The sequence below is a fragment of the Mytilus edulis genome, chromosome 4 (assembly GCF_963676685.1).
Source record: "Mytilus edulis chromosome 4, xbMytEdul2.2, whole genome shotgun sequence".
NCBI lineage: Eukaryota > Metazoa > Mollusca > Bivalvia > Mytilida > Mytilidae > Mytilus > Mytilus edulis.
In genome coordinates this window covers 7,365,116-7,381,950 of record NC_092347.1, presented here as the reverse complement: position 1 = coordinate 7,381,950, position 16,835 = coordinate 7,365,116, and the positions used below count along the sequence as shown (strand labels likewise).

Below are 16,835 nucleotides of genomic sequence, written 5' to 3'. Positions count from 1 at the left end.
TTCAGCCTATTAAGATTTTACGGGACACTGGAGCTTCTCAGTCTTTATTGTTAGAAGGTGTGTTGCCTTTGTCCGAGAAGACTTCTATTGGTGCCTCCGTTTTGTTACAAGGTGTAGAGTTAGGTTGTATAGATGTTCCTCTCCATCGTATTTATCTGAAGTCAGATTTGATAACTGGACCAGTTATTGTGGGTGTTCGTCCTAATCTCCCCATTGAGGGTGTGACGTTATTGCTAGGAAATGATCTAGCTAGGAACAAAGTGGTTGCTGAACCAATTGTTACCAGTGAACCAGTGGTGGATTTTAAATTACCTGAAGATGAAGCCGAATTGTATCCATCTTGTGTTGTAACTAGGGCGATGGCTAGAAAACAACAAGATGAGGATTTGCAAGAAAACCAGTTTGATTACATGGACCTTTCTGACACTTTCCTAGCCGACATTGAAGGTCCTGGTAGCTCAGAAAAGGCCATAATAAGATCACCTAGTGTTAATAAGAATGTTATTATGCCATGGCCAGACGTAAACAGCCATTCATTAAACAGAAAGAACCTTTTGGAAGAACAAAATAAAGACCCTGAGGTTCTTCAGCTCTGCAAGAGGGCTCAACCACAGGAGGAAGCAGACAAAGTGGCCGAATGCTATTACCATCAGGACGGCATTTTAATGAGGAAGTGGAGGCCTCCTGGTGCTACCCCAGAGGAGGAATGGAGAGTGGTATACCAAGTGGTGGTGCCTAAAGTTTATAGGCAAGAAATTATTGGTCTTGCCCATGACACCCCATTGGCTGGACACTTAGGTATAAGGAAGGCTTGTCTTAAGATCTTGCAGCATTTCTACTGGCCCAGACTTCGAAATGATGTCGCAGAATACTGCAAATCATGCCATATATGCCAGGTTGTTGGTAAGCCTAACCAGAAAATACCACCTGCACCACTTCTGCCTATTCCAGCCTTTGACGAACCTTTCAGCAGAGTTCTAATTGACTGCGTTGGACCTTTACCAAAGACCAAAACTGGAAATGCCTATTTATTGACAATCATATGTACATCCACTCGCTTTCCTGAGGCTATTCCGCTTAGAAATATCAAGACACCTACTATTGTCAAAGCTCTTTTTCACATTAGTAGGACTTCCCAAGTCTGTACAGTCCGACCAGGGATCAAATTTCATGTCAGGTTTATTTCAGCAAGTCGTGTACCAGTTAGGGATTGCTCAGTATAGATCAAGTGCGTACCATCCAGAATCTCAAGGTGCCTTAGAACGTTTTCATCAAACATTGAAGAACATGATTAGAACTTTTTGTCTTCAATTTGACAGAGACTTGGATGATGGAGTTCACTTTCTACTTTTTGCGGTTCGAGAGGCTGTTCAAGAATTCCTGGGATTTAGTCCCTTTGAGTTGGTATTTGGCCATACTGTAAGGGGACTGTTAAAATTGATTAAGGAAAAATGGCTTACTGAACATAATGACTTGAATCTTTTAGACTATGTATCTAGATTTAAAGAAAAATTGTACACTGCTTGTCAAATTGCTCAGAAAAACTTAAAAAATGTACAGAACAAGATGAAAATATGGTATGATAAAGATGCCAGAGACAGAGTTTTTGAGCCTGGTGATAGGGTACTTGTATTTTTGCCAGTCCCTGGACATCCTTTACAGGCTAAATATTGTGGTCCTTTTACAATAGAGAGTAAAATCAATGATTTGAATTATATTGTAAAAACTCCAGGTCGGCGTAAACAAAACAGAATGTGTCATATAAAAATGTTAAAATCATATTTTGAGCGTACTAATGAATGTGAGAGTAAACCAGTTGCCACTTTAGGCATGGTTAAATTTGAGAACAATCATGACAAACCAGATGTAATTGAACCACCTTTTAGTTCTAAAACTATGGAAGAGACAGTTAGATTGAAAAATTCAGAAATTTTGTCAAATTTAGACTCAAAACTTGCACATCTGTCTTTTGATTGTAGAGAAGAAATAAAAACTTTGGTATTTTCTTTTAAAAATCTTTTTCCAGATGTGCCAAACAAAACCACTGCTGTTTGTCATGATGTTGATGTAGGAGATTTTTCTCCAATTAAGCAACATCCTTACCGGCTCAATCCACTCAAACTTGAAGCTATGAGAAAAGAAATTAAATGTATGCTTGACAATGATATTATTGAGCCGAGTAACAGTGAATGGAGCTCTCCTTGTCTCCTTGTACCAAAACCAGATAAAACCTTTCGCTTCGTGACTGATTTCAGAAAAGTAAATTCAGTCTCAAAATCTGATTCCTATCCGATTCCAAGGATAGACGATTGTATTGACAACATTGGTCTAGCAAAATTTGTGAGCAAATTTGATTTGTTGAAAGGTTATTGGCAAGTTCCATTGACACAGAGAGCTCGTGAAATATCAGCTTTTGTTACACCAGATGGCTTATTTCAATATACTGTAATGCCGTTTGGCATGAAAAGTGCACCAGCTACATTTCAAAGAATGATCAATAATGTTATAAAAGATTTGAACTAATTGTATGTAGTGATAGCTGGGAACAGCATTTAACACATTTGTATGATACTTTTGATAGATTGTCACAATCAAATTTGACTGTTAATCTTGGTAAAAGTGAATTTTGTCAGGCCACTGTTGATTATTTAGGGCATACAGTTGGCCAAGGTCAAGTGAAACCTATTATGGCTAAAGTGGAAGCTATTTCCAAATTTCCTCCTCCTACAAATAGAAAACAACTTATGAGATATTTAGGCATGATTGGATTTTACAGAAAATTTGGTTCAAATTTTGCTACTGTGGTTCAACCATTGACTCATCTTTTACGAAAAGATTCTAAATTTATCTGGGGTGAAAATTGTCAAAACGCTTTTGAAAATAGCAAATCACTTTTAATTAATAGTCCAGTTCTGATTACTTCAGACTTTGAAAAACAATTTAAACTTGCCGTTGATGCAAGCGATGTAGGAATTGGAGCTGTTTTATACCAAGAGACAGATGATAATGTTGAGAAACCTATATCATATTTTTCCAAGAAATTAGATAAACATCAGAAAAATTATTCAACTATTGAAAAAGAGTGTTTTGCAATGTTGTCAGCACTTCAACATTTTGATGTATATTTGAATCCCACTGTATATCCTATTCTTGTTTGTACTGATCATAATCCTCTCACCTTTATACATAAAATGAGAAACAAGAATCAGAGGTTGACTAGGTGGAGTTTATTGTTACAGGAATATGATGTAATTGTAAAACATATTAAGGGTAAATATAATGTAATAGCAGATGCTTTATCTAGAGCTTATTAAAACACTTTGTATATACTATGTATTTTTATTCATTTTATTCATGATAAGTTTTTGTTACACTAAAACTTATTTTAAGGGGGGAGGTGTTATGATATTGTAATTATTGTATTTATTTATGTTGGCCTGATTTGTATTGTGTGGCCTGATAGTTGTTTACAGAATAATTTTAGAATTGTGCAGTATAGAAATCTCTGGAACAATTACAGAATGATTGGAACTTTCCAGAATGATCCTAATAAAAGATGCATTATATAAACTTCTACATTTTACTAGAAACTTCTGTTGTAACTTTCTAGGATGTTCCATTATAGACTGTTCTAGAATCTTCCATGACAAATATATATATATACAGACACTAAAGTTAAACTCACTCTTGGACTTACTCTAGGATTTGGACTTAGACATCGACAGACATTAATATTCATAGCCTTTGGATTGACACTTTTATTCTACAAACAACATTATACTGGATTGTGACCGTAATATTCAGATTGGATTCCGAAAGATATCCGGATACAGATAAAGATAAAAGTTTGGACTCATATTTTGACAGTTAAGTTAACAGTAATATTTGTGTAATACTTCTTGTAAACTTTTGTATAATAAATATTGTTATTGATTTGTGTCTTTTGTTGGCTACAATTTAAAGGCGATTTCTGGCCGTAACAAACTAAGAAAGATATTTATATCATTTATGAGTTAGCTCTGTCTGAAAAACTAACAGACTTTTGTAGGAAATTGAACAGGCATTTTTTACTCCCTTTCTCTAATTTTGAGTGAAGTGATCATTCATTCATAGTTGTTTCCAATTATTTCTGAAAATTCTAGAAATATTATAGGTCTGGCTAAGTACTTGAACATTATGGATTGCATATCACTTATCTGCCAAGTATGATGAGACTTCACAATAAAATACAATTGCTCCTAAAGTTCAATTTTAACTCAATGCAATAACTTAAGTAGAGTTAGCTCCCTTGCATCACATATATGCAGTTTACTAGTGATAATGCTACATAATTCACATTATTTAAACATTGCAGAATCATAATCACATCTTATTGTAAATTAAGTTTTTGAAGCTGTATAATAAGGGTAAAATTAAAGCAATGTTTTTTTTAACTATTACATCCTCCTCCCACCCCCCACCCCCCAAATTTTGTATGATTTTTTTTTCATCTTTTTGATAAAACTTGTTATTAAAAACCAGAGAATTATGCAGTAGCATGTGCTTTTTATTATCTCCACTTCATGTTGCGTGCCCACAGTCTGACTAAAGCGAGTCCCCACTCTCCACCCACTCTCTACAAAAGTGGATAGTGGTGGCTGGCTTACGTATAGATGACTTGCCCTACTAATGTAATTTATAAGTATGACCATATCAATGATAATTCTAATTCAACAACGTTTGTAACATTCATTTTGATTGGATAACGTCACTTTCTTACATGGCATCAATTGACAATTGATGCTATGGGACGTACGCGCAAGCGCAGACGCCATATGACAGATTTTAAATACATGTTTTACCGGTAACATTGTTTTCTGTCAGTTTCATTAGAATGGAGATAACAATATTGTATTTTAAGCTCTGACGGCATCAATTTGGGATTTGATGGTCGCAAATACCCGTTTACTGTCTCCGCTAACGCGTCGCCAGTTAACTTAATTTGCAACCATCAAATCCCCAATTGATGCCGTCGGAGCTTAAAATACAATACAGTTATCTCCTAATTCATGTCAACACAGAAGTCGTGACTACTAGGCTGATGATACCCTTGGGTACCTATTGGTAACCTTTACCAATAACACTGATTAACAAAAATGCTTCTTATTGTTGTACAGTTTGTTGTTTTTGTCGAGCCTGCAACTTTTGTTGCAGAAAGCTCGACATAGGGATAGTGATCCGGCGGCGACTACGGCGGGTACGGTGTTAGCTAACTTCTTAAAAGCTTTATATTTTAGAAGGTGGAAGACCTGGATGCTTCATACTTTGTATATAGATGCCTCATGTTACGAAGTTTCCGTCAGTCACATGTCCAATGTCCTTGACCTCATTTTCATGGTTCAGTGACCACTTGAAAAAAAATTCAAATTTTTTGTAATGTTGAATTCTCTCTTATTATAAGTAATATGATAACTATATTTTATATGTGCATACCTTGCAAGGTCCTCATGTCTGTCAGACAGTTTTCACTTGACCTTGACCTCATTTCATGGATCAGTGAACAAGGTTAAGTTTTGGTGGTCAAGTCCATATCTCAGATACTATAAGCAATAGGGCTAGTATATTCGGTGTATGGAAGGACTGTAAGGTGTACATGTCCAACTGGCAGGTGTCATCTGACCTTGACCTCATTTTCATGGTTCAGTGGTTAGAGTTAAATTTTTGTGTTTTGGTCTGTTTTTCTCATACTATATGCAATAGGTCTACTATATTTGTTGTATGGAATGATTGTAAGGTGTACATGTCTAGCGGGCAGATGTCATGTGACCTTGACCTCATTTTCATGGTTCAGTGGTCAATGTTAAGTTTTTGAGTTTTGGTCTTTTTATCTAATACTATATGCTATAGGTCAACTATATTTGGTGTATGGAAATATTTTATGATCTTTATGTCAGTCGCACAGGTTTTATTTGACCATGACCTCATTTTCACAGTTCATTGCACTGTGTTAAGTTTTTGTGTTTTGGTCTATTTTTCTTAAACTATAAGTAATAGGTCAACTATATATGTTGTATAGAAGCATTGCTAGCTGTACATGTCTGCCTGGCATGGTTCATCTGACCTTGACCTCATTTTCAAGGTTCATTGGTCTTTGTTTAGTTATCTTGGTTAATGTTAAGTTTATGTGACAGTTGTTATAAAGCTTAACTTTATACTTAGGACTATCAACATAATATCAATGATTAGTATAGAAGGCGAGACATTTCAGCATGTGCACTCTTGTTCATCTTCCTTACATTTCGTCAAAACTGAGTCTACAATAAATTTTAACGCAGCATGTGATAGCATCTCTGGTCTTTGTTATCTGGGATTGCTAGTATTATTGCTATTTTATGAAATTTTCCTATGATCTTGCTGACTGATAATTTCTTTTCTCAGTGGAGTCGAGTAATATGAAAAATATCACTAGAAACAAAGGGGGCCTGTGGCGTTGTAAATGAAATTGACATTAAATTGACAACGTCGTCACAGGTAAAAAATAACGATAAAATGATTATCATTGGTCATTTCAACGATAATCTATAATTATTGCTAAAGGTTGTGATTCTCTTTTTAGAGCTCTGGCTTCGACGAGTCAGCATGCAATGAAAGATAAAGTTATGTTCCCTGGCTTGATATCCATGCGCAGATTTATCAGTCTACATTGACAAAATGAACTTTCATTTATTAACCGGTTATAACAGATCCTTTTTGGGAGCACATATTTAGGTAACAATAAAGTGAATAAGTTAGATGTACTCAGTTCCCTGTTCAGTCTAACCTTGACTTGTCTAATGAGCAGCTGTATTGATTTATTTTATCAAGTTGCATATATATTTTATGCTTACTTTGCATATTTAATGTTGGCAATAGGTCATGTTAGTACATATATCTGCAAAATAAGAGTGTCAAAAAGTCCATTCATCAAATCTTATCTCAGGTATATACTTTGTAGTAGACTTTGAAGACAGAAAAAAATATATTTACAGAGCAATAGGTTATTTTATCACAGATTTATAAAACTCTTAAATTTTGATTAAATTTACTGATTTATGCCTTAATATGTTAAATGTACCAGGACATTAAGCATGAAATTGAAACCATGTTCATTCATGAAAATGTAATAATTTATAATGTTTTGAGTAAGCAAATGATAAAGTTGGCCTTGGCACACCCTTTTACAGTCATATACATGTACTTTGGGACCTGTTTTCCCAAGTGCCATTGAAAACAATTGTGTTTTTTTTACTATTGTATACAGCAGATGTTTGTTTGTAGTTCTGTTTCCATTGTAAAACAATGGATTTTGGAATTGGGTACAGCAGATTTTGCTCTGCAAACCTATTGCATCTACAGTTCACTCAGAGAGACAATGTTTGTCGATCCATGAAAGGGAGCTCATTTTAGGTTTCTGTAAAATAAAATGAACGAGTTTAATCTTAAAAATAGATTTTTAAATTAATTTGACATTGACCTTTCATCTGTTATGCACACATCTATTTTGAACTACTTTATCTTGATGTTACTCACAACTTGTGATTTCAAGATAATGTGCAGACTTAGCTGGATTTTGGGTTCAAGAACTAGATCAGGATATTTATTTTATTTTTTTGTTTTCTATAGCAGACACAAGAGGATATTTGGTTCAAGAAACAGATCAGACTTTATTTTCTGTTTTGATTAATAATAAGTTTTCAGTGGCGGATCTAGAAATTTTCATAAGTGGGGGCCTACTGACTGCTATAAGAGGGGGCCCGTTTCAGTCACGCTTCAGGGATTCCTTATATAAGCAACTATTTTTTTTTCCAAAAAGGGCCACCCCCCCCCCCCCCCCCCCCGTTTCAGTCACGCTTCAGGGATTCCTTATATAAGCAACTATTTTTTTTTCCAAAAAGGGCCACCCCCCCCCCCCCCCCCCCCCCCCTCCTAAATCCGCCTCTGGTTTTCTATTGCGCAATTGAAACTATATCTGGATAAGAAAGAAAGAAAAAAAACTGATTATCTAACAATATCTTAGATAAAAGTGTTTTTTTATATTGCATGTACTGAACAAAAAATCAAAATCTATTGAAAGTCATAAAGTGTAACTAAAGTATCACAGGACTTTTAATATGCATGACAAAGTCCAGACTAAATATGATAAAATGAGTTGGGTGTTGAAAGTACATGTATAAAAGTTTCTCTTTTTAAGTATTTGTTTTCAAGTTCAATTTTTCAGTTGATTTTAGATGTTGAAATCTGGTTAATTGATTAAAATGATTCTTATTTTAATTACTGTAGGCAACTATTTATTATTTTAGCCTTATCTTTTCATGTTTAATTTTTACTTTTTCTGTTTTCTGGGCCCAGGAATTATAGTAGGGCAGTTGTTACTGATACATTTAAATGTTTTGCTTATATTATATATTACCTGTTTTTAAATGTCATACCATTGATTGATTTTGTTCTATATATCTATCATTTACTTTTCCAGTGGCCAGACTGGCCAAGTATTTGTCCATTTTTGCAGGCTGTTTGGTACCTGTACTTACCAGTACAAACTACAAAGAGATTCAACTTCTTATACTTTTGGTCTCTGATAGAAATATGAAAATATTAAAAGTTCTGGTATGAGTGCCAATAAGACAACTCTACACCAGTGACAAAAGACCAAATGATGTAGAAGTTATCATATATGGGTCACGTGATGCCCTTCAACAATGAGCAAAACCCAAACAGCATAGTAAGCTATAAAAAGCCCAAATTAACCAATGTAAAACAACTCGAACAAGAAAACTATAAACAGACTAATTAATGTACAAGACAATATAAAATGAATTACAAATATGATATACTGCAACAAAAGACAACTACTGTATTACAATCAGGACAGAAAATTTTGATATTATAAGCAGTCATACTCGATCTATGTTGATATCAAATGATATAATTCTTTTGTTGTTAAAACACAGAAAAGTTGTTTAATTTATTATTACTCAATTATAATTTCATTGTTCATTATTTCTATTTACAGATATGCAGAAACCTTAGAAGAACATTTAAGGAATGTAGCACTAAGACATATGCCTCCAAATCTACAGACATTAGATCCTAAACAGACAGGTATAATAAACATAGATGGTCTCACTCTCAAGTACTGTAAAACTTAATGGGTATTTTTGCAACTGTGACATAAAGGCAGGGGTAGGTAGAGCATATGAATTTATCCCTGTCAGTTGACCGTGCGCAACATTTTTAGAATGAAGTGCTTCCGTGCTACATACAAAATGTACTTTGGTCAACGCTTTTACACCCCAATGCAGTTACAAAAAGAAGCATTCAATTCTTAAATGTAACTCCTTTTACAGTTTACAAGATTAGAACTTTTAAACAACTGTTTATTAATCATAGTGCATTGTTTGTTAATGTAAAGGTCATTTTGCGAGCCTGGCCCTTGCTGATATATCATTTACTGATAATTTTTGATAATGAATATTTTATGCTGTGAATAATATCCTATCCTACATCTATTTGGATATTTCAAAATATCACTTTGATTTCATGATAATTTAACATTGGATCAAATCCTGTATTGCGGTTGTTTTTCCCTTCAAGTCTTACTAAGTTATTATCGACTCTTGTATCTTTACCCTTGAACTATTTTTTTTTTAAATTATTTTCAAATATAAACACACATTGAAATTTGATACGGTCTGACACCTGTTCTAATGTGCATTGTTAATGCATATATACATGATTATTTCAAAAGATTCTATCTGTCAGACAGATTTTTACAATTTTTACCTCTGACTGACTATTACAAGGATATAGTATAGGCCTGAAAGAAGACTATGTTGATGTAGTTCTCAAGGTTGAATTTTCATTGCGTATAAACTGATCACCTTGACCTCGACATTCTTATCGACTTTCTTCTATTATTGAACAATTCTATGTAATTGCTGTGTACTGCAACTTCCATTCCCAATTGAGAAAATGTCAGTTAACTGTTTTATAATCTTGTTATGTAATGCACATGTTGAAAATGACACCTTGATATTATTTATAGATGTTTTTAACATCAACTTTTATTTTACTCAAATATTCTGTAATATCTTCCATAAGTGATTTATATCCTTCTGAAGGAAACCCTTTGTAGTATAACATAAGTGACCAACTTGAACTTCAACAAATTGTAGGACATTATTATTTATTAATGATGATGACATGATTATACACTTGCTATAATTTCTTTCCGCTTATTTTTTATACACTTAAAAAACACAATTACTGATAAAGTTTGAAGGTTTATATATAATTATCTAATAGAAGATCTTTAACCTTTAATTTTTTTCTAATGATGTATGTTGAAATGTATCTTGGGTAGATGCAAAGCTTCCATTGTAATTGGGTTGAACGGATCAATAAATTTGTTTACAGTACAAAACTATATAAAAATCATTTATAAACACTTTCCTTCTTTTATTGATTTTCTGTTATAGCTCATGGTCACTTCATGGATATATTTGTGCCGACCCATTTTTTTAGTTAAAGTGCAGTATCTACGTAATATGATTCAACATTGACCTTGAATCTATATTTAGCAAGTAGAAATAATCTCATTTATATAAAAACACGGAGATTCAAAATTGACCTTCAATCTTTATTTAGCAGAAATTTATCTTATTTATAAAAACACACAGAGACTCCCAACACAATATGTTAGTGATAATGAAATATTTGTACAGTCGATAAGTGTAAAACAACAAACCCAGATAGTTGTTTACGTGACTTCATGAATTCAGGAACTATTTGTCTGTTTATTTGTCTTATATTCAACCATTGTAAGCTACCTTATAAACAAATATTTTCAGATTTCAATACAAAAGTTTAATCATTTATCAACTTAATTTGACAATTAAACCATTTAAAAAGAAATGATTAAGTTAGTGCTATTCCTCTACCAGTATATAAAACTCAGTGTTATGAGATCTGTTGTGATGATTGATTGGCTGTTGGTGTTTAGCAATGAGATCTGTTGTGATGATTGATTGGTTGTTGGTGTTTAGCACTGGTGACAAGTTTTTATGCCCCACCTACGATAGTAGAGGGGCATTATGTTTCTGGTCTGTGGTCTGTTCGTTCGTTGGTCTGTCCAGTTTCAGGTTAAAGTTTTTGGTCGAGGTAATTTTTGATGAAGTTGAAGTCCAATCAACCTGAAACTTAGTATATACAGGCGCGGATCCAGAGGGGGGGTTCCAGAGGTTGGAACCCCCCCTTTTTTTTGGACGATCAATGCATTTGAATGGGGACATGTAATTGGAACCCCCCCTTTGTCCTGGGTTAGGAACCCCCCTTTTTAAAATGGCTGGATCCGCCCCTGATATATGTTCCTTATGATATGATCTTTCTAATTTTAATGTCAAATTAGAGTTCTGATCCCAATTTTACAGTGTTCATATGTATGAACATATAAAATAATAGTGCGAGTGGGGCATCCGTGTACTGGGGACATATTCTTGTTTTATATCTTGTGGAGAAAGCCTTAGTGCCTGGATAGAACAACAAAAGCTCTTTAGTTATGATGACAAAAATACATAACTGGTAGAGATTTCTTTTCTACATAATCAATTAAATCACAAAATGTTTTGGCTTGACATATTTCTTATTAAATATGAGATTACTGGCAACAATAAATTGATTATTTACTCTTTTTTAGCTCACCTGGCCCAAAGGGCCAAGTGAGCTTTTCCCATCACTTTGCGTCCTGAGTCCGTCGTCCGTCGTCGTTAACTTTTACAAAAATCTTCTCCTCTGAAACTACTGGGCCAAACCAAACTTGGCCACAATCATCATTGGGGTATCTAGTTTAAAAAATGTGTGGCGTGACCCGGCCAACCAACCAAGATGGCTGCCATGACTAAAAATAGAACATAGGGGTAAAATGCAGTTTTTGGCTTATAACTCAAAAACCAAATCATTTAGAGCAAATCTCACGTGGGGTAAAATTGTTTATCAGGTCAAGATCTATCTGCCCTGAAATTTTCAGATGAATCGGACAACCCGTTGTTGGGTTGCTGCCCCTGAATTGATAATTTTAAGGAAATTTTGCTGTTTTTGGTTATTATCTTGAATATTATTATAGATAGAGATAAACTGTAAACTGCAATGATTACAGCAAAGTAAGATTTACAAATAAGTGAACGTGACCGAAATGGTCAGTTGACCCCTTTAGGAGTTATTGCCCTTTTTAGTCCATTTTTAACCATTTTTTCGTAAATCTTAGTTATCTTTTACAAAAATCTTCTCCTCTGAAACTACTGGGACAAATTAATCCAAACTTGGCCACAATCATCATTGGGGTATCTAGTTTAAAACATGTGTGGCTTGACCCGGCCAACCAACCAAGATGGCCGCCATGGCTAAAAATAGAACATAGGGGTAAAATGCAGTTTTTGGCTTACAACTCAAAAACCAAAGCATTTAGAGCAAATCTGACATGTGGTAAAATTGTTCATAAGGTCAAAATCTATCTGCCCTGAAATTTTCAGATGAATTGAACAACCCGTTGTTGGGTTGCTGCCCCTGAATTGATAATTTTAAGGAAATTTTGCTGTTTTTGGTTATTATCTTGAATTTTATTATAGATAGAGATAAACTGTGAACAGCAATAATGTTCAGCAAAGTAAGATCTACAAATAAGTCAACATGACCAAAATGGTTAGTTGACCACTTTAGGAGTTATTGCCCTTTATAGTCAATTTTTAACCATTTTCCGTAAATCTTTTAGAAAAATCTTCTTCTCTGAAACTACTGGGCCAAATTTAACCAAACTTGGCCATAATCATCATTGGGGTATGTAGTTTAAAAAATGTGTCAGGTGACCCAGCCAACCAACCAAGATGGCCGCAATGGCTAAACATAGAACATGGGGTAAAATGCAGTTTTTGGCTTATAACTCAAAAACCAATGCATTAAGAGCAAATCTGACAGGAAGTAAAATTGTTGATCAGGTCACCATCTATCTTCCCTGGAATTTTCAGATGAATCGGATAATCGGTTGTTAGGTTGCTGCCCCTGAATTGGTAATTTTGAGGAAATTTTGCTGGATTTTTTTGTTATCTTGAATATTATTATAGATAGAGATAAACTGTAAACAGCAATAATGTACAGCAAAGTAAGAACTAAAAATAAGTCACTTATGACCAAAATAGTCAATTGACCCCCTAAGGAATAGCACACTAACCCTGGCTAACATTTACTAAATAAGGAGATTTGGTTTTAATCAAAATTATAGAATTTCTTATATCAGTGCTATTACTGACTGCTGTAATTGATCCGCCCTGGATAAATAGTCCTTCAATATTGGTATCATCTTTAAGGAATGATGTCTGTCATCATTAATGATTTAGATAAGCCCCTGAAAAGATCTAAAACAGCATAAGTTTATTAAGAATTAAGTATTGCTCTTTCTTGTGATTTCCAAATGTCTTTGACATATATCCTAAATATGAACATATTCAACAAAATATTAGATATATCTAAAAGATTTCAGAAGGCCCATTGGTGGTCTGCTCTTTGGTCGGATTGTTGTCTCTTTAGCACATTACCCATTTTTTTTCAATTTTATTTGAAAACATATATTACTTTGATGCTGTTGAAAAAAAGGCTTTTCAAATTTATCCTTTCTTCGCTTCTAAAAGAGATTTTGACCATCGTCCTTTATTTGTACATAATTGGTCCATTGGATTATGAATTATAACAGAACAGGTCTTTCTCTTCCTTTATCCAAAGAAATTGACATCTCCCTCCACATCTGCAAGAGGCAGCTTTTTGTAGGTTTTCTGACAAATAATATCTCATCTTTACTCCAACAGGGACCTGGCCTAAGGGGCTATAGTGCAGTCACTTATTTGTCGACTATTCTGGTTGCACTTTTCACAGGAAATACATACTATAACGTAACGTGGTCAGTAGCTTGGCAATGATGAGCTGTCAGACATGTACACATTTGATGATCTGCCAAGCACCCACTTCTTGTTTTCTAATGCTTTGAATTTTTCAATTTGTTAAATGAAAACAAATATTTTCATAAATACTTGTTTCAGGAACTCTTAAACTGAATAACTTCATATCTAGTCAGCAGCTTCACATGAATTATGAGTTGTAATGTGAGTGCTTTCCCAATTTTTAAGACTGATTCTTTTTGTTTTCCAATACTTTGAATTATAATTCAGGTGTGATTAGCACAACAAATAAAAAAAAATGTTGGTTATCCTTTTGAGGTAAGTTACAGTTAAAACATGTAAAAGCATCATCTGATTTACCATAACTGAGCTTTGTGAATATATACTTTTCCTTGATACATGACACATCCATATATATCCTAGTACATGCTATTGTAAAAAAATGTTAACACAAAGTTTACAGGACTGTATCAGGAAGCAGTAAAATGATTAACATGTACTTTCACTTTCATTTCTGATTGTAAGTTGAAATAAGAAAAGTTGACTTCTGAAGTTTGAATAAGAACACACAAGTAATGAATGAACAAATATTTGCAGTTAGATAATATATTTATGATTATGTCATTTACTGCATAACATGATGATCATGTGACTAAAAGATGACTGTGAACACAGTTTACCCCAGAAGTCATATTTCCAATTGGTGTTCGCTTTATTTTCTCACGTGACAGAGATATAAATGTGTGTTTACAAGGTAAATTGGAATATAGGTTGACTATGGTTTCGATCCTGGTTAGACTTTGAAAAACACTGTATAGACATGAATGGCATCATGTTAATAAAATATGTTCAGCTGATGGAAGATTTGTGTGAATGGTATTATTGATATTTTGAGTCTAATTATAATTACTGTTGAACTACTCCTGCATTGTCTAAAGAAATTGATTCTCATAGGTGGCACCATAAGTTCAAAAAATAAACCATTATATTTATAATAAAGATATCTATGTGTAAGTGCATTTTTATGCCCCCTCCATAGTGAAGTTTTACCCATTTCCGTCTGTACCTCCATCAGTATGTCTCCGTATGTCTGTCTGTACATCCCAAAGTTGGTTTCCGTTCTTTAACTTTAGTTTGCCTCAACCAAGATCTATGAAACTTGTACTCAATGTTTATTACCACAAAATACAGATCAAGTAAAAAATTTGGGAACGGTCACTTTTATTTTCTTTAGTTATGTCCCTTTATAAATTTATATGATATGCAAGCGGGGGGCATCATCTGTGTCCCATGGACACATTCCCCATTTCTTTTTACTAAAATCACAATTTTATTCTAGCTCCACATCAAAAGTGGGGCTGAGTAGCAATCAGCTGTGTTTGTCTGTTAGTGTATTTATTTGTTGCTCTTTATTAAACACAGAAGCAATATAACCCTTACAGTCCCAAAGTGCAATCAATCTCAAAACCTACATTTTCACCATATAATTTAAAAATACATTGTACCTTTTAAATGATTTAGTTGTGATATAGTACATAAATATAGTTTTGAATAATGTATTTGTATGACCACAAACTGTTTTTGGTATACTGTAGATTCATTTATTTTCATGGGTACCAATTTGTGCGGTTTAAGGAATACTTGCATATTCGTGGATATTTAATTTCGTGGTTTTGACAAAGTATGCCTATATTCCTTTAGAAAAATTTGCAATTCATTGAATATTTAAATTCGTGGTTTCCCGGTACCCACGAAATCCACGAAAATTGGTATCCAACGAATAATAATGAATCCACAGTAAACTATAAATTTTATGACCTATTTGTTTATTTTCCTCTATTTGTCTTCAGAAAAGTTGGTCCACTGTATGGGGTAGCTTTTCTTCACTTAAAAAGTAATTTAGTATAAGAGTCAGATCAAAATGGATTTAATTTAAATATTCATGTATCATACAAAAGACTTTTTTTTTTGTTTATCTGCTAATTATTTATTGGTCATATTGATAAAGGATAGTCATTGATTTAAACCATGACTAACTAAAATGAATGAAACCATTGAGATATGTACTTTACTGATTTAAAGATATATATGTTTTACAAGGGCATGCATAATTAAACTACTTATTGGTCAAGGTTAAGGTTAAGAAAATGCTGCATAGTGTTTTTTGGATTTATATTTTTTAGTTCTTTTCTTTTTGCTTGTACACACTAAGAATTTGTAGATTTTATTTTAAAAGAACAATACTTTGAATCATTAATGTATGAAACAGTTCTATATCATTACTTTTTCAAGACTTTAAAATAAAATCTTTATGTCTAAAATTGGAGCTTTACATCATGTGGTTAACATGGCAATGAGTATGACTATCTAAAATGTAAAAGGTATGATAAGTTCTATTCATATGCTTATATTTGCTCCCACTGTGACTTTATTCTGAAGAACAGCAATACATTTGCTGTTTCTTTGTTTTGTGTTTTGTCAGATGCTGGGATTTGGTTTTGTGAATCCAAATCCGATCTTTCTAATTATATTACAATTGTTTTATAAGATGCTGTTTCAGAGGCCTATGGATAAGAATATCCAAAGTTTATTTCTAGTAATAACATATCTTTGGAACTTGCCTCTGTGTCTTTATAGCAATTATTTCACCTAATAAGATATACGTCATGCCTTTAATGTCTTGAGTAACCTTAGCCAGAATGATAAATATGGTAAGATAACGGAAAAAAATATTGGACATTTAATGGAACAAATCAGGTTCAATTACACAAAATCTCTCTAAAGTATTAAATCATATACATTGTACTATTTGTGTCATGAAGACACTGAGGTTAAGAAAAGTAGTGTTATGAACTTTTATTTATATCCTGGTTT

General features: G+C 33.5%; 1 protein-coding gene across 1 annotated transcript in view; it reads left to right on the top strand.

Moving 5' to 3' along the window:
- Positions 1 to 16,835, top strand: part of LOC139518880 (DNA replication complex GINS protein SLD5-like) — a 43,045-nt gene that overhangs the window by 17,719 nt on the left and 8,491 nt on the right. The window contains exon 5 of the mRNA XM_071310546.1: positions 9,032 to 9,120. Within this exon, the coding sequence (XP_071166647.1) occupies positions 9,032 to 9,120 (89 nt within the window). The remainder of the gene's footprint in view (positions 1 to 9,031; positions 9,121 to 16,835) is intronic.